This window comes from Peromyscus eremicus, chromosome 4 (genome assembly GCF_949786415.1).
Source record: "Peromyscus eremicus chromosome 4, PerEre_H2_v1, whole genome shotgun sequence".
Taxonomy (NCBI): Eukaryota; Metazoa; Chordata; class Mammalia; order Rodentia; family Cricetidae; genus Peromyscus; species Peromyscus eremicus.
Genome location: NC_081419.1, coordinates 47,451,265 through 47,469,798, shown reverse-complemented (window position 1 = coordinate 47,469,798; position 18,534 = coordinate 47,451,265). Strand labels below are relative to the sequence as shown.

General features: G+C 41.4%; 1 protein-coding gene across 3 annotated transcripts in view; it reads left to right on the top strand.

Moving 5' to 3' along the window:
- Abcb11 (ATP binding cassette subfamily B member 11) overlaps nt 1-17,528 on the top strand; it is a 64,253-nt gene extending 46,725 nt beyond the window's left edge. For 2 of the 3 annotated variants that reach the window (XM_059260616.1, XM_059260617.1), the window contains exons 18-24: nt 1,699-1,902; nt 3,985-4,226; nt 6,039-6,195; nt 9,567-9,764; nt 12,268-12,474; nt 14,822-14,968; nt 15,828-17,528. In XM_059260616.1, coding sequence (XP_059116599.1) covers nt 1,699-1,902; nt 3,985-4,226; nt 6,039-6,195; nt 9,567-9,764; nt 12,268-12,474; nt 14,822-14,968; nt 15,828-16,028 — 1,356 coding nt within the window. In that variant the 3' untranslated portion in view covers nt 16,029-17,528. The remainder of the gene's footprint in view (nt 1-1,698; nt 1,903-3,984; nt 4,227-6,038; nt 6,196-9,566; nt 9,765-12,267; nt 12,475-14,821; nt 14,969-15,827) is intronic. The other variant, XM_059260618.1, reaches the window with a different exon arrangement.
- Nucleotides 17,529-18,534: the final 1,006 nt, after the last annotated feature.

Genomic DNA, 18,534 nt, shown 5'->3' with positions numbered 1-18,534 from the left:
GATAGGGGGAGGAGAGGGAGAGATGGGGGAGGAGAGGGAGAGAGGGGGGCCGATGGGAGGAAGGAGTGGAAAGGAGAGGGAGACGCACAGAGAGCCCACCTGCTTTTTTAGGCTGGGACGCCTTGAAGGCTGATGACATAATTAAGGACCAAATCCTTACAAGAGGGATATCACTCTTCAAACACATCTTATACTTTTACATGCTGTCTGGCTAATTTTCTTTCTTCCACTTCTGGATATAAAACTCCATTAAACATCTTTTGTTAAGCTGGTCTGGTAGCCATAAAGTCCCTTAGTTTTGTTTTTTTTTTCTTTTAGTTACAATATTTTCCTTTATTTATATTCATGTGTTTATGCATGTGTGTACACATATGTGGAAGTCAAAGTACAACTTTCAGGAGCTAGTTCTCTCCCTTCCACCATATGAGTCTTGGGGATGGAACTCAAGATGACATGCTTGGCAGCAAGTGCTTTTTCTAGCAGAACCATCTTGCCAGCCCAGAATACCTTTAGTTTTTGACTAAAGTAGAAAGTCTTCATTTTGCCGTTGATTGTGAAGGATTGTCTTCTTGGGCATGGTTGTCTGTATGGGCAGTAATTTTCTTCCAGGAGTTAAAGTATGCCATCCTGTGCTCCTCTAGCCTATAAGTTTCTGCTGTGAGTCTGATATCATTGTCTTTAACTATGATTTGGTGCTTTTCTTTTGGAGAGTTTAAAATTCTATTTTTGTACTCATATTTTTTTTTCTGCCAGACTTACTATGTTGGGGTGAGAATCTTCTGGCTGTATCTCTCTGGGCTTTTATAGGTAGGCATCCTGTTGAGGGATGTTCATGGCTTCCCCAAGGTGAAGGAAGCTGTATGCTTTTGTTTTGTTGATAAATTTTTATATCTTTAACCTTTATTTTATTTTACTTCCTATGAATCAGTGATGTAAACATTTGATCTTTTAATGGTATCCTAAAGATCATGTAGTCTCTCTTCATTTTCTTTTTTTCCTTGTTTTTGTTTGAATATGATATTTTAAGAGAACTTTTACTCAATCTTTGATATTCTTTCTTCTACTTGGTGTAGTCTGTTGGTAAATTTCCAACCATATTTTAATTTAATTTATTGGCTCTTCATTTTCAGAATTTTTGATGATCATTTTTCAAAATTATTATTCATAACAGTTAAAATGACTCAACATCTCATTGGTGGATGAATAGATAAACAAAATGTTGTCTATACATGAACCAAATGTTTATACCTTCAACAGGAATGAAATTGTAATATGTAGCACAATGTAGATGAGTCTTGGATAAATATTATATAACCCCATTATATGAGGTACCTAAAATAGACAATTCATACAGACAGAGAGTACAATAACAATTACCAGTGGCTCAGGGGAGGAAGGTGAAGTAATCATTTGATAGGTAAAGAGCTTTAAAGATAGAGAGGATAAGAAAGATTGAGTATGGATGTGATGGCTACATACCATTGTGGTTTTTGTTTGTTTTTGTTGGGGAAGTTGTTTGTTTGTTTTGTTTTTATGTTCCTGAGTTACACACTTATGAATGTCTAAAAAGCTAAATATTGTCATATATATTTTATCACAATAAAAAAATCTATCTTTTGGTATAAAATAGCTTTTCACATCATAGTGTCTGGTAAATGAGACCATATCTGAGATGGGCTGGTTGCTTTTGATTTGCAGGCTGCTGGCTCTCAAATTGGGACAATGGTCAATTCCTTCACTAACATCGTTGTGGCCGTGATCATTGCCTTCCTCTTTAGCTGGAAGCTCAGTCTGGTCATATCATGCTTCTTCCCCTTCTTGGCTTTATCAGGAGCCTTGCAAACGAAAATGCTGACAGGATTTGCATCTCAAGACAAGCAAGCTCTGGAGAAGGCTGGCCAGGTAATCTTATGGACTTAATTTTTCCTACTTATGGCTGAGTGGTTGTCAAGTAAACCATGTGAAATAATAAGTACAAAGAGATACATGTGCCTCTGCCTGAAAGCTATGACAATAAGGCTTGACACATAAGCTTGATCAGGAAAGGAGAAAGTGTGGTAAGCATAGAAGCTTATATGTTTGATTTCTTCTCAGTTATTTGTCCTACATTTTCTGTATTCTCACTTGTAGAGGTGGACAGTTCTATTAGAGTTGTTGTTGTTGTTTTCTTAGCTTATGGTTACCCTGTAGATGAAGTTTTCCTGTGCCCCGCCTGATCCTGCAGCCGCTCAGACCCAAGTAAACACACAGAGGCTTATATTAATTAAAACTGCTTGGCCATTAGCTTAGGCTTACTACTGACTAGCTCTTACACTTAAACTTAGCCCATTTCTGTTCATCTATATGTTGCCACATTTTCCGTGGCTTTACCTGTGTGTCCTTACAAGCTACTCCCTGGATGGCAGGCTGGCATCTCCTGGCTCAGCCTTTTTCTTCCCAGAATTTTCCTTTTCTGTTTATCCCACCTATACTTCCTACCTGGCTACTGGCCAATCAGTGTTTTATTAAACCAGTATATAAAAGCATTATCCCATAGCATTACCTCAAGTCTTGCAATCCATACAGAAGACATACACTTTCAACTTTAGTATTTGCTAGACTAGTGGCAAATGTCTTTCTCAAATACAATCATGAGCTACAGAGTAGAATTCAAGTACATTCCAGTTTTAGGTATTCGAATTATTCTAATTAATATCTGAATGCAAGGAATAAATGAAAGGATAATGGCATAAGCATTTGTCAATTGAAAAAAAAGACCCACACATGATGGGCATGGTAACACAGCCTGCAATGATTCCAGAACTTAGGAGTGGAGACAAAAGGATCAGAAGTTCAAGGCTATCCTCAGCTACACAGTAAGTTAGAGTTCAGCCTGGTTACTAGAGATGCTGTCTCAAACAACAATAACACACTGGAAAGGAAGAAGGGAAGGAAGGAGGGAGATAGGGACTGATGGATCAATCAGTCACAGATAACATGCCTTCCTTTTGTTTTTTCTTTCTGATACTAGAGCCTGAGCATGGGGACTAGAGCTTACTATGCAAAGTAAACACTTTAGAACGGAGCTATACCCCAATCTTTTTATTTACTATCTTTTTAATTTTTAATTTTTATACCTATCATCTATCTATCTATCTATCTATCTATCTATCTATCTATCTATCTACCTATCTATCTATAATATATACATATCTATAATATATACATAGCATATATCTATAATGTACGTAGACATATATTATTTTGAGACCGTGTCTTGTCAGGTTGCCAAGATGGCCTTGAATTCACACTGGAGACCAAGCAGGTCTTGAACTTAGGATCCTCCTGCCTTAGCCTCCCAGCCTTGGTGTTCTGGGCTTTTACTACCAGGCCTGAGCCACACACTCATGCTTCGTAAACTCACTCCTGAATACATTCTATCTCTTTTGAGACAGAGAATACAATGCTGTCCAAGGAGACAAAAGCATTTAGATGCCAGTGTAGAAAACAGCATCTCCAGTGAGGGAGACCCCAGTTCATTAACAGTGGACCCTAAACTGCATTTCAACACATGCTCACATGTAGACTGTAGAGTAACTCATATTTAACTTCAGTAATATTCAGTTAGCTGTTTTTAGAGAGTATGGTTTGCTCGACAGTCACTTTTTAGAAAGTAGTCTCTAGTAACTTAGGTTTACATTAAGTGGATGTTTTGTTCCAAAAGACATTCAAAGACAGGGTTTTAGACATTTCAGACGAATTAGCAGAGAAAATGTAAAGCTTGTCCAGCACGAACATTGTAAGTGGAGGCAATAAAGTCACGCTAGAACTAGGCAGAGACTGAGTGTAAGTGACAGATGACCTCATGGTCCAGTTGAGTTGACCCCCAGTAACTTCTCTGAGCGACTTTCTGCCATTTGTGACAAATCTAATCTGGGCAACGACTGAAATGTCATGGAAAGAGATATTCCTTCTTTGTGATTCCCTGGACTCTTTGCTTTTCAGATCACCAGCGAAGCCCTCAGCAGTATCCGCACTGTGGCGGGCATTGGCGTGGAGAGGAGGTTTATCAAAGCGTTTGAAGCTGAGCTGGAAAAGTCATACAAAACAGCTGTCAGGAAGGCAAACATCTATGGATTCTGCTTTGCCTTTTCGCAGGCCATATCATTTTTTGCAAGTTCCTCTGGCTATAGATATGGAAGTTACTTAATTACCGAGGAAGGGCTGCATTTCAGCTTTGTTTTCAGGTGAGGCACATCCCACATGGCCCTCTGAGAGTGACACTCCAGGGGACTTGCCTGGATCTGTCACTTAACTTCCTTGCTGCCCAGCAAACCATTCCCTAAAAGCAGCTGGGGTTGTTCTCTTTCAAAGTTCTACAGGGTGTGAGATGGCTCTTCTGGACTTGGCTGCCTCACAGACTTCTGTGTGTCTGTCTGTCTCCAGGAGGCCTTGGTAGCAATCGAGCTCATTTCCTTCATGAATTATCTTAGAGGTTCCTATTCAACAGAAGAAGCATGTCCTACACTGTGAGCATGTTCAAGTCTCTCCATATTTCCTCTACTGAGGTCTCTTTGGCAAAAACAAACAAACAAACAAAAAACACCTCACACAATGAAGCCTAGGTTTAAGGATTTTAGAAATGAAATCCACATTTGAACTGGAGGAATGAAAAAAAAAAGATGACCATAAGCAGATGAATCATAAGATGAATTGTTGTAATTATATTTACACTTGTTAGAGCTGACGGTTGAGTCCTGGAACAAGATGGGCCCAAGGGCTGTTGTATTTGAACTCTGTTCCTCCATTGCAAAGACAACTGATTTCTAGCCTCTTCCTCTGAATGGAGACAGGGTAGGCTAGAGGAGGGTGTCTTTGTTCTTCCAGTCAGGGTCTGCTTACTTCCAGAGGGGAGGGCCTAAGAGTACATGTGAGGGTGATAGTGGAGGGTAGTGAGGGCAGAGACAATCTTAAGTGTGCAGGGCACGGAGGCATGATCCTCTCACCTGATATCATTCTTCCAGTACTTTCCTGCTAGCCCACTATACCCACATCAACTAGGAAAGTCTCTTCTCTCAACCCTTGCAAATTTCATGTTACCAGCCCAGACCAGGGAACAGCAACTCTTGAGTTCTTTCTGTCCATTTGTATGAGTAGGTAACAAGTTATTGGCCAGTGTGTGAGAATCAAGAGCCTATAGAAAACCTCCAATTTCTGGTTTTGTTTTAAGCACCAGAAAGTCGTCTTTCATCATTTCCTACCTTATCCCCAAAGCTTTCATTCTCAGCAGCCTTGTCTTGGGCTCCTGGAGAACGCGGGTTTCCGACCCTGGCCTGGAAACAATCACTGATTACAAGCCGAGCAGTAAGAAACATACTTACACATCTCCCACCTATCATCCCACCCACGAAGACCCCTGTGGAAGATAGCACTGATGGGCAGCCTCACGGCTCCTATGCACAACAAGGACCGGCATGCACAGCACCATGGTTGTCTCACATAAATAAGTTATTCCTTTGTTCATTCATTCCTGAGGTCCCTGTTGATCTAGTTAGCGGCTGGGATAAACGGAAGGATACAGGCAATTGCATTTTCCTTACCCCATCTGACGCCCAGCTTCTATGGGTGCTCAACATAGACTAGGGACTTTCATTGCCTGCCATTGTCACTATCTTTTACACACCTGTCTGTGATTCCTGGAATGTAAAATGGGAAGAAAAGGCAACTTAATTTGGTCATCTTTCAAATTCCTTTCTAAGATAATTATTTTCAAAAGTCTCCTCCACTCCACTCCCCCTACCCCACCCCCACCAAAAAAAAAGTTTTTAATGTGGTAGATCTAGGATTTGGAGGTCTGAGCCCTACCCCATTCAGTCTACCCCTTGACCCTTTTACAGAGAGCACAATTTGAAAACTACTGATGTTTCTAACTCCCACAAGACCAGGCATGTCCAAAATGACTTGCTTAAGCTGCCTGGGGATAGCACCCAATACTTTTGCCTCTTAGGCCTTCATACTACCCACACCCTACCTCTCACTCCCTGGGTGTTTGATTGCAGGACAATCTCTTCAGTTATGATGAGTGCAACAGCTGTTGGAAGAACCTTCTCTTATACCCCAAGTTATGCCAAAGCTAAAATATCAGCTGCACGCTTTTTTCAGCTGCTAGACCGAAAGCCTCCAATCAGTGTATACAGTGGAGCAGGTGAAAAGTGGGTAAGTACTGGGCTGGAAGAGGTGCGTGGATGCGTGCGTGTGCGTGTGTGTGTATGTGTGTGTGTGTGTGTGTGTGTGTGTGTGTTCATGAGTGTGCATGTGTTTGTATACAAAAAAAGCCATTGAAGATCGTCAGATGTGCCATTTTAGATCCTAAATTTTAGCAGCCTGTGTTCATCCATATGCACCCAGAATGGACAAACAATGGATTTATAAAGGTAAAGGAAGGAAATAACTGACATGAAAAATCAGGTATTACATTGACATTTGAATAATACAACAACACATAATTCTATCAGTTCGTTTTCCATTACCACAACTCAAGGATGTGTAATGTATACAGAAGAAGTTTGCTGGGCATGTTGGTATACCCCTGAGCTCAGAAGGCTGAGGCAGGATGATTGCAAGTTGGAGGCCAACCTGACTTTCATAGCAGAAAAGAGGTTTGCCCAGCCAGCGGTGTCTCAACGGGGGCGACCCACCTGCGGGAGAGAATGAAAGGGACGGGAGACATGAAGGAAGACAGCAAGACAGGGTTCTGATCAAGCTGCAAATTTTATTTTCCTCAGCAAGGCTTATATAGCATGGGAGGGGGAGGGGGTAGGAAGGAGGGAAGGGGTGCAGGACGTGCAGGATGTGCAGTTGAGGGGAAACATGTGGGTGAAGGAGCATGTGAAGGTCATGAGGCTGCAGGATGTTGTGCTAGGTGATAAGGTCACTGGTCAGGGCCCATTGTTCTGTTGCTATGCTGCTACCTGACCACGGGGTGTTCTTTATCTTTGGGGGCATCTGGTTTAGGGCCTGTGGCTTGTTCTCTGGCCTAGCTAGTACTTTTCCATGGTTCATGTTTGGTCCCTGACAGAGGTTTATTTAGTGCACCATTTGGAGGCTGAAAGTATACGATCTGGTGGTTCCATCATTCAGTCCTTTAGAACCTCAGAAATATAATATATCATAGTGAGTGGTGTCCCTGCCCATTAAAAAAAAAAAAAAACTCCATATGTTCAAGAGAGTAAAATACTAGTAAAGCTAAGGTAAATTATGAAATTTTTGGTCAAGTGACTTATTTTTCCTTTAGCTTGATAGAATTGTTCTCTGCAAATGTTTACCCATTTCTAGAGTTCATAATTCAGATAGTGTTTTAAATTAATGTTTTATGTTATCATATACAATAATAGGGTTTGTCACGGCATTTACATATATGTGCATCATTATACTTTATGATCGTTTCTTCCCCTCTCTGACTTCCTACTTCCAGAACCCCCCTTCAAGTTGGTTCCCTTCCTCTACCTAAACTGTTCCTCCTTCTACTTTCTGATTACATGTGTGATATTGCTCTCTCCCCACACCCTGCCTTCAGAGCTCTTCCTCCCTTCTCCTTTGTAGTTTCATGAGCTACACACAGATACATATAAGTACACACCCACATATACATACATATATGATTTTATTTGTTTTTAATTATGTATATATATGTATATATATATATATATATGTATATGTATGTGGGTTTGTGCATATGAGTGCAGTACCTACAGAGTCCAGAAGAGGGTAGTGGATCTCCTGAAGCTGGAGTTACAAGCAGTGAGGTACCCAACATGAGTGCTAGAATCAAATTCAGGTCTTCTGGAAGAGTAGTCATGCTCTTATACTCTGAGCCATCTCTCTGGCCCCCATAAATTTGGGTTTTGCATATAACAAAAAACCAGTGTTCCTCTCTCTGAATCTGACTTATTTTGTTCAATGAAATGATTTATAGTTCCCTCTACTTTCCTGAGAATGTCATGATTTCATTTTTCAGGGCTATCTAAAATTCCATTATGTATATACTCTAAATGAAGTTATTTGTTGATGGATCTCTAGGCTGGCAAAGTAATCCAAGAACTGAAAAATAGAATTACATGAAATTGAAAAGCTTCTGCATGAAAGGAAAGAATCCCAGAGTGAAGGAACTACAGAGTGGGCAGAAAAAATTTCCCAAGTATACATCAAATAAAGGATTAATATTTAGGATCTAAAAAGAACTGTAAAAATTAAACTCCTTAAACCAAATTATCCAAACAATAAATGGGCTAAGGAGCTGAATTAACAGTCCCCAAAAAAAGAAATACAAATGGCAAAACACACTTGAAAAAATATTTGACATCCCTAGCCATTAGAGAAATGCAAATTAAAGCTGCTTTGAAAGACCTCATAACCCCAGTCAGAATGACCATCATCAAGAAAACAAATGATAACAAATGCTGTCGAGGATGTAGGGAAAGAGGAGCCCTTATCCACTGCTGATAAGAATGTGAACTTGTGCAGCCACTATAGAAATCAGCATGGAAAACTGAATAGACTGTAGCAGGCTTTTTTTGGACTGCCAACCCCCAAATCATGACACAGAGACTTATTATTAATTATGAAATCTCAGCCTATAGCTTAGGCTTGTTTCTAACTAGCTCTTACAACTTGAATTAACCCATTTCTATTCATCTAAGTGCTGCCATGTGGCTTGTGGCTTTTACCTCTCCTCCTGCATGCCGTGCTTCCTTTGCATCAGGCTGGAGACTCCACCTTTCTTCTTCCCTGAGACCCCTCTGTCTCCAGAAGTCCTGCCTAACCTCTTCCAGCCTAGTTACTAGCCATTCAGCTCTTCATTAAACCAATCACAGTGACACATCTTCACACAATGTAAAGGAAAATTCCTCAACAATAGACCTACCATATGACTCAGCTATACCATTCTAGGATATATACTTGAAGTCAACATACTACAGAGACACTTTCACATCTGTGTTAATGTGGCACTAGTCACAATAGCCAGAAAATGGAACCGACTTAGTTTTCCACCAGACAGTTTGAAACACACTAAAATATTCATCTTCATGGCACAGACTCCAAAGAACTTTGTTTTTAATTCATTATTTTAAAGAACAGGGTTATAACAGTTCAAAGAATTGCTGGCTTCCTTGATGCATTAACTTTGCTATTCTCTTCCTCTTTTTACTATAAAGGAATAGGTAATAAGGAACTGTTCAGAATGAGGTTAAGAGGTCAATTGTCTTTAATTTCCTCACCTCTCTTTATGCTGCAGCTGCCAGCATTGGGAAGAAAATGTCATTTTGTAGTGGTGTTCACTTGGTTGCTTGTTTTGAAGCAGAATGTAGCCTATGTAGCCCAGGCTAGCCTCCAGAGAACTCACTATCTTCCTCCCTCAACTTTCTGAGTTCTGGGGTTACCATTGTGTACCACTATCCTGACTAGAATGTCACCCACTGAGCTGCTGTTTCATAACATAGTTTCACACTGTTGTGTACATTGAGGTACATCTTACATATTCCAGGCTCCAGCAGGAGTACATGTAATTCCAGTCCTCTCATTCACAGGGCAACTTCCAAGGGAAGATTGACTTTATTGACTGCAAATTTACGTATCCTTCTCGACCTGATATCCAAGTTCTGAATGGTCTCTCCGTGTCTGTGGATCCAGGGCAGACCCTGGCTTTTGTTGGCAGCAGTGGGTGTGGCAAAAGCACCAGTATTCAGCTGTTGGAACGGTTCTATGACCCTGATCAGGGAAAGGTGGTAAGTGGTGCAAACGCTTTGGGGGGATTTCGATTTCTGTATAAGATCTGTCCCCAAGCGGTCTCTGAGGCTGCGCCTTGCCAGGTTAAACTGTTTGTCTTGGACACTTCCGCCCAACCCCATGGATGTTTTCATTTCCATCATTTGCTGGTTGACTGTGCCCCACAGCTTCTAACATCAGACTCTTCCCAGTTCCAGATGGCCTGCTGACCAGTTAGGAAAGAAAACTGGACACACTGCAAAGCTAGAGATGAGTGTATTTGAAAGACATTTACTTACCTGTAAATGGAGCAGAAAGTGCAGACTAATCAGGAAACTAATGGCTGGGGATGGAAAAAGTGCAGGGGTGGGGGTGGGGACAAGGGATACAATGATAAGTAAGCAAGGCAAGGAAGCAAGCGTGAAAAACCTGAGACAATCCTGGTCCAAGAAGCTTAAGCCTAATAACAGATAAACTCACATTGACAAAGCCTTGGCAAGGATGGTTGACACACTGGTCAACTGCTTTATTGCTTATTCTTCTAAGTACTTCTTCCTCTCTTCTCCCCCCTCCCCCTGCTTTCTTCTCAGGTAATATACTCACCAGACGATAGAATCAGATAATAAAGATTTTTAATAAAAAGTACACTCCCCTGTGTTTCTTTGCTCAACTTCCTTCACCACTTCATACTTTGAGTTCTCCTAGTGATGATTACTTCTGTGTCTCTAGTTGCTCTGATTTCTGTCTTCATGATTTAACTAACTTAGACTCTCTGCTGATTTCTTTCTTTTTCCCCAACATACCCCAGTACTTTTAAAAATGCTCCTTCTGATCTCCCTGAATAGTGTGGTCTTCACTGCAATGGGGACAGGTAACGTTCTGAAGAGAAACACCGAGAGAAAAGTGAGGTTCTCTTGCATAGAGCAAAGAAAAGGAGCAAGCAGATATTAGCAGAAGCCAGGAGGGTATGAAGATAAGGAGTAGGAATTGATTGCTTGTGGTTCATGACCCTTGCCGTTATTGATTTTAGATGTAAAGATTTCAATGTATTGGCAAGTATTTGGTGACTGACGAACCTAAGAAATGCATTGCCCTAGAGATCTCATCTCTACAAAGGAAGAGCTCCCTTTTCCACAGTGTCAGCTTTGTCATGTCTAGGTCCAGGTAGATGTGAGCTGCTGCAGCCTGTCTCCACCATGCGTGACCTCTCCAACATTAGCATGGGTACTAAGCATATTTTTCTTTTGCACACATTGAATTCTCTAGTCACTGGAAGGAAGCAATCATTTTATGATTTCTTGCATTTAAGAGGCACAGTACATTTTGTAAGCTCATTGTAAAATGTATCTATGAACACTGTAAGTAGGAAAATACTGCTCTAATCAATTTAAAAGAATCCTCTTTGCTTTTAGACAAGCTACCAAACACAGGTACAATATTTAATTAGGCATCTGTGATATGTCCAACACTGTCTGTGGAAGATTCTTCAGGAACATGGAACATATCTTCTGTTTCCTAGGTGGTCATAATAGAGCACAAATACAGCAATTTGCAAAAAGCTCAGTTTCTAACTCAGTATTAAATTGTTCTTGCAGAAATAGATCCTATGGGAAATACCTCAGGCTGAGCAAGGACTACCTCTTATTGAGGGCTGATGTACTCATCCTTTTCTTTTTAAATAGGGTTTAATTTTCCATTGCTTAGAAGTTACCTAAAAAATATCTTGCTCACATTATTTGAAATAACCTTTGTTCCCCCTGAAATCATACAGTCAAATACTTTACAATTAATATGTTAGATTTACTGTACCTCTGGGGTAGAATATTTGGAATCTTAACTGAACCAACTTAAATAGCACGTATTTTTGTGGCTGAACTTCCCTGACTTCTGGACTGTGAGTTCCCAGGAAACAGACATTGTGTTCTCACATAGTACACAGAGATTGTTTATATGGTGCCTCCTGGCAGATGACTCCATATGTGAGGATGACTAGGTGAACAATTATATTTTCCCCTGGACTTATTATCTCAACTGTCCAGAGAATATTGTCAATAGAGCCAAGGACACAGGGTTGATCTTCATGTCATCTAATAGCATCTATCTGTCTCTCTCCCTGGCCCCACCCCCTACCCTCTCCCTCTCTTTCAGGAGACTCCCAAAGCCTCAGAATACAGTAAGTGTACATATCTGAACAGACTAGGCTGTGCCAAACTATAAGGAGAATTTTTTTCTTAACTAAATGCTATTCTGAGATCCTTTCTCATTTATGTAGTACCTGTGGAGCCAGAGTTTGGAAAAAACAACATCCCAAGAGCAGAGTAATCAGTGTCAACTTTGAAAGCATGCCTGTCAGAAACAAGTTCCCGAGGCCACAGGCCGTGAGATGTATTCCCCCAGGTCTCTGGGGGTGTTCACTCTAAAGCAGGACAAATGCACTGTCCAGCACCCGACGCCACCATGGGGACTTCCCTCACGGCTGGCATGCTGAAACTTCTTGTCCTTTGCTGTCCTCTCTTTTGGCAGATGATAGATGGTCATGACAGCAAAAAAGTCAACGTTCAGTTCCTCCGTTCGAATATTGGGATTGTTTCCCAGGAGCCCGTGTTGTTCGACTGTAGTATAATGGACAACATCAAGTATGGAGACAACACCAAAGAAATCTCCACGGAGAGAGTCATAGCTGCCGCAAAGCAGGCTCAGCTGCACGACTTCGTCATGTCCCTCCCAGAGGTAAGCCCCAAGTCTGCTGTTCCATACAGGAACACAGTGCTGCGGAGAGGTAGGATACCCAGAAAGTAGCAGGATTGTGGCTCAGGGAGAGGGTCAAAGGCAACACAATGTATTTCCCAGTGTCTTGTATTGTCTTGGTCTTTTAAGTAAAACAAATGCCCTCTATCACCACATGCTAGGAAGTGTTATAATGTCAAACAAAATGGATGTTGTAGAGTTTGCTGCATATAAAACAATGCCCATAGAACATGATGTAGCCTGGCAGAAAGAAATCCAGAGGTTCAGACTGGGTTTGAACACAAGCTTTCTCATTTACTACCTGAGTGTGAAAATTTGGGATGCCTACCTATCCAATCTGATATTGCCTGTTCCATCTGCCAAATGCAAAGAAACCCCAGAATATTAAAATGAGGGCATAGAGGTCAAAGGTCAGGGACATAGCTTACTGGTAGAGCTCATGCATGAAACCCTGGGTTCCAAAATCAGCCACACAAAGAAAGCCGCAGCAGCAATTGATGGCCATCCTGTACTGGAAGCATGGGGATGGTGGGGTAAGTTGCATCTGTCTTCGGGCCTTTTACTTTCCCAGAGCCGAGTCTGAATTTGGCAGTCTCTACCATGTGGTTTTCCCTTCACCAGGCACTTCTCTTGGTGACTGTTTAATTACAAGAACCAAAGACAAGAAATGTAACATCTAAGTTCTAGGTTGCAGCCTTCCGCACTCCGGTTTTTACAGCACCGCTTGGAAACTCCTTTTCTTCTTGGACTGTTACATCTGTAAACTGTCTACCTGCAGTGTGCTTCTTTCTTTCTTTCTTTCTTTCTTTCTTTCTTTCTTTCTTTCTTTCTTTCTTTCTTTCTTTCTTTCTTTCTTCCTTCCTTCCTTCCTTCCTTCCTTCCTTCCTTCCTTCCTTCCTTTCTTTCTTTCTTTCTTTCTTTCTTTCTTTCTTTCTTCACTTGCCCTTTCTTCGGTTTTCTCCAGTCCTAGGCTCCTGCCCTTCTTCTTGGCTAGGCAGCCTAACAAGCAAGCGTATTGAAATCCCTGAATTGAAAAGCAAAGGAACATTTCAAATACCCGTGTTTGCTAGTGTGCCTAAAAGCAAAGATTTTTTAAAAAATTTATTAAAGCAGTATTTTCCTACTAAAAGTGCTTGTAGACATTTTACAGCGTGATAACAAAATGTACTGTGCCTATGAAATGCAAGAAATCATAATGATTTTTCTTGGGTCTCTCCTGGCTTAGTTGAACTTTTTCCAGAGGCAAGGAAGGGAAACACAGGCAGGCAGGTTAGAGTAATGGACAAGGCAGAGGACCAGAAACTAGGTGAGTCAAGATTTAACTTCACATTTGCTGTTCATTGCTTATTTGTCTTTGTGCAATTGTCTTGCTTCTCTACACCTCAGTTTTATAATGTGTAAATTCAAAATACTATCATTTCTGTGACTATGAAATGGTACTCAGAATAATTATCCAGCTGTGGTGGTGGTGCACACCTTTAATCCCGGCACTTAGGAGGTAGAGGCAGAAGTATGTGAGTTTGAGGCCAGCCTATTATGTAGAGAGTTCCAGGACAGCCAGGGCTACACAGTGAGACCTTGTCACCCTGTCAAAAAAGAAGGAGGAGGTAGAAGAGGAGGAAGAGGAAGAAGAAGAGCAGCGGCAGCAACAACCACCACACAATCCTTGATGCAAACTAAATACTGTATGAATGTTAACCATTTTTAACTTTGCTATGCTGGGCATCTAGTTAGACATTTTCTTTCCTAATTTCATAAAAAGTTCACAGCACACATTTTATGTATGCTAGGCACTAACCCTCCATTTTGCAGGTGAGTTTGTGGCTCAAAGACATTTAAACAAGTTGTTGATGTTCACTAGGCTAGTAAGCAACAGAGTCTAACTTCCAACCAAGGCTTGTGTCCCAGAATGCTCTCCCAAGGGAAGGAGTCAACCAGAAAGCCTTTAAGGGCTTCTCTATAGCTGGGATTAGCCTATCTTGCAAAAGATCTTTGGATGAAAGTCTAGAAATCAGAGAATCTCAAACCAAAGAAGATCTCCTATGTGGAATCTTAGCTGGACATAGCAAGGGATCAAAAGTATAACCCTTAAAGAACGCAGAGACGGGAATCACTCCTCTCATTTTCCAGCTCAAACTTCATATATTTAATATTTCTAGCTAGATTTGATGTATTTTATTGCATTCATTCTGTGTTTCTAAGTTCAAAAAAAATAAGAAAAAAATTTAAATTCATGGAAGAGTCATTGATGTGGGCTCCAAACAGCACAGAGAAATGGCTGTGTCCTCTAGTTTTCAAACTTGCTATGTTTTTGTTTTTTTTTCCCTAGAAATATGAAACTAATGTTGGGAGCCAGGGCTCTCAACTCTCTCGAGGGGAGAAACAGCGCATTGCTATTGCTCGGGCCATTGTCCGAGATCCTAAAATCTTGCTACTAGATGAAGCCACATCTGCCCTAGATACAGAAAGTGAAAAGGTACGTGTTCGTTTTCTAAACTCTTAGGTCACTAGAGACGAGTCTTTGCTGGAAGATTTGTACACATAAAATGACACTATTTTCAGTTGTCTTATTCATTTGTAGCAGAAACTGACAGTGTTTTTCTCTGGAAGCAAAAGACAGTAATTTATAAATAACAGTCTAACAGGGCTACTGCCATTAAAAAGAACTGTACTTTAAAATAATTGTTCTATAAGGTACTTTAGGTTAAATGACATTTTTTCAACGGCAAATAGTTTTCTTACATAAAGTAAAACAATTTACGTAATCTGTGAAACATAACATATTTTATAGTTTTTTCTGTGAAACATAACATATTTTATAGTTTTTAAATTATGTGACAGAGTAAGTAGGCCGTATGCAACACCTAAAAGGAGGTGGTAGCCATGTGGAGTTTCCATAGTAGGACATGTTGTCGAGAGAAGAACAACTATGAATTCAGAGTTTATGATCTATGTCTTTAAAATCGAGATTCTACTTTGGAATGCACTAAAGTGTCCTCCGTGAAGAGTGTGTCAGAAACCATTAACTGCCCCATGCTTTGCTCTTTGGTTTTATCTTAGTAAATTGGACGGTTCAGTATTGTAATATTACACAGTGACATAGTATTTAGCTCATTCTTGCTTCACTGAACTTTCTCAGTGCGTGGACTGCAATTTAAATAAAGCATGGATGCATTGTCTGTACAGCCATTTGCTTACTCCCCTTTAGTGCTCAGTCTTTGGGGTCAGCCCTAAGCACAGAGCTGTTGCTCAGCTGGTGTTTGAGATGGACCCTCACAGCAGTGGATGGGAACAACCCTGTGTCTTTGCATTGACTCTCCACCTTCTTTTTGTAGACTGTGCAGATGGCTCTGGACAAAGCCAGAGAGGGTCGGACCTGTATTGTCATTGCCCATCGCTTGTCTACCATCCAGAACTCAGACATCATCGCTGTCATGTCACAAGGGGTGGTGGTTGAAAAAGGGACCCATGAAGAGCTGATGGCCCAGAAGGGAGCATACTACAAGCTGGTCAGCACCGGAGCCCCCCTCAGTTGACCCGACTTAAGACCCTCACACACAGATAATAATGGATCAAGTCCAGGAGGGCTGCAGGTTGTGGTCCATATACAGAGAATCATTAATGTTTTACAGATATCATCATCCACTGGGATCTGAGCTAATTTCGAGTGACCTTCAGTAATAATTCAGTTTGAAACGTCCATGTAGAAAAGAGAGAACCTAGGGTCAGAGTAAGTGAAAATCCAAAGTCAGGCAGCTGCTTACCTACTACCCAGTGCTGCTCTGGGTGGGAGCTGATCCTTGTCATCATCCAGGACTTAGTGAGAGGACATGGAGTCCTCCTCTGGGACAAAGAACTAGCTTTTGACTTGTGAAAGCTCCTTGGGCACTGAGCCTGCTGAGTAATCCACACTCAACAGTTGTTGGAAACAGATCAAGGTCAAGAACAAAGGGCATAAAGCTATTGGTATTTCTTGATTAAGTTTTATTTGTTTTCTATATGGAAGCAAATCCATTTACCTCTAATCCTGTGGGTAGAGAAAGGAGCACTTTGACGTTCTGGAATCTCAAAAGTGAGCTAAGGAATAGTAGAGGTTAGCAGTCAGGTGTACTGACTTAGACTGAAGGCTCAGGGTGTTGGTGTCATCATACACTACAGCTGGATCTGCTAGTGTGGAGCAGGCCTGTCTTCCAGGACTTCTACCATTCATTCCTTGCCCTGTGTCGCCTGATGTCCCTTATTCCTATGAAATCCTAGTCATGGAGTGGAAATGCATCAGCTTCTGAAGTTGTTACATAATAATCTAGTTAAACATTGTAGAGAAACATCCACGTTTGTCATTTTCTTCAGAATACCACTAAGTACCACTTCTTATGGTATCAAAGAAGACGTGTAGCCTCAGGAATAAAGACAATTTCAAAATCATGCCAGGAAAAAAATGTGTGAGCTAAATTTGTGACGATGGATTTCAAAGACAAGAGAAAATTGACATGTAATCTGTTAGCTAGGCAAAGCCTGTAGGCACTTTCCTACCACAGGCCCCTGGGAAAGGCTAGGATACAAAAGTCTCAAGGTCCTTCTGGAAGGAGGAGGCAGAGAGACAGATGAGCCCAAAGTTAGACTTCTTACACAGGCTGAAAACTTGTGTAAATTTTGTGAAGCAGGCTGGCAGTCCTTGTCCAGTTCCAGATGAACACTAGCTCCTGCTTTCCTTGCCCACAGGCAGGCTTGAGTGTAGGGACACAAACTACAGCTGAAGGGGTGAGTCATCTTCAAGAGATGAGGGACTGGGTATAAGATTTCAGATGAACAGAAAATCGTGCAGCTGCCCTGTCTGGCAGGGCATCAAAGAATTACTTTCTGGCTAAAGCAATTGGTCAGTATAAAAATGAAAGGTCTATGGTCTGGTGCTAGGGAGACAGCAAGGAAAATTTCCTGTCCACCCACCACCCTACCCTGAAGTCCAACAACACGCTGCCACAGAGGCAGCTCTTCTCTGGCTGTTCAGTGTCTCTCTCAGGAGGAAACAGAGCGGCTAGGATCAGTAGGATACACTTTAACAAGTAAAGCAAAAGCTACCACAACAGAGCACCAGGAGAAAGGAAGTGACAGGTAAGAGACAAAGCAGAGCTTAGGAAAACACTGAGGTGAGACAAGACAGTTCCGTCTATTCAAATAAAAATATGGGTCTATAAAAATGACTACACACATACACACACACACACACACACACACACACACACATGCATGACACTCACATGCATGCACACACACATGCATACATTATATATAGACACACATTAAATATGTAGAAAACAGCTCATGATAAAAGAAATGAAAAATTAAATAACAGGACAGCTCAAGGCCTGGTTCCCATGGACCATACTGTCATGGCAACACCTCCTCTCTTTCATCTTCCTCCCAAGTCCATCCTGCTTATAATTTCATCGGCCCATGCCCCCAAATGAACATCTGCAGACAGAGGAAGACTGAGCTGGGATGTTTTGAAATGGACGATTATTGTCGTTGCTGTTATTTGTCATTTGGTGTTTCCTGGCAAATAACTGCAAAGGTGGGTTAACCTGAAAGGTCAGAATTGCTGAAAGTGCCACGCCGGGGAGGCAGAGGGTGGAGGAATGCCTCTAGCTTTGGAAAAGAGCAGGGACAAGTACGTTTCAGGATAAATGACTGCTAACAAGGAACTAAGCCCTATAGTAAACACAGGCCCATCCTCAACTCTTGAATAAGGAAGACTAAAACTCACTTGTTTAGGTTTGCAGAGAGGAGGATGGGGTGTTTTCTGGGAGGTTGCCTGTTCCTAGGAAGGCATCTGTGAGGTGTGCAAGAGGAATGAATGAAGTTGTCCTGTTAAATAAAGTAATTCTAAGATTAGAGGGAGCGGACTGACCGGACAAGTCGCTCTGGTTGTGGTGATTATCGCAGCAATAGAAGCCTGACGGATACAACTGATCCCCTGATTCTTCCGTCCAAAGCTCTGTCAACTTTAATTGCTCTGCATCTGCTCCGCGTGCACATGGAATA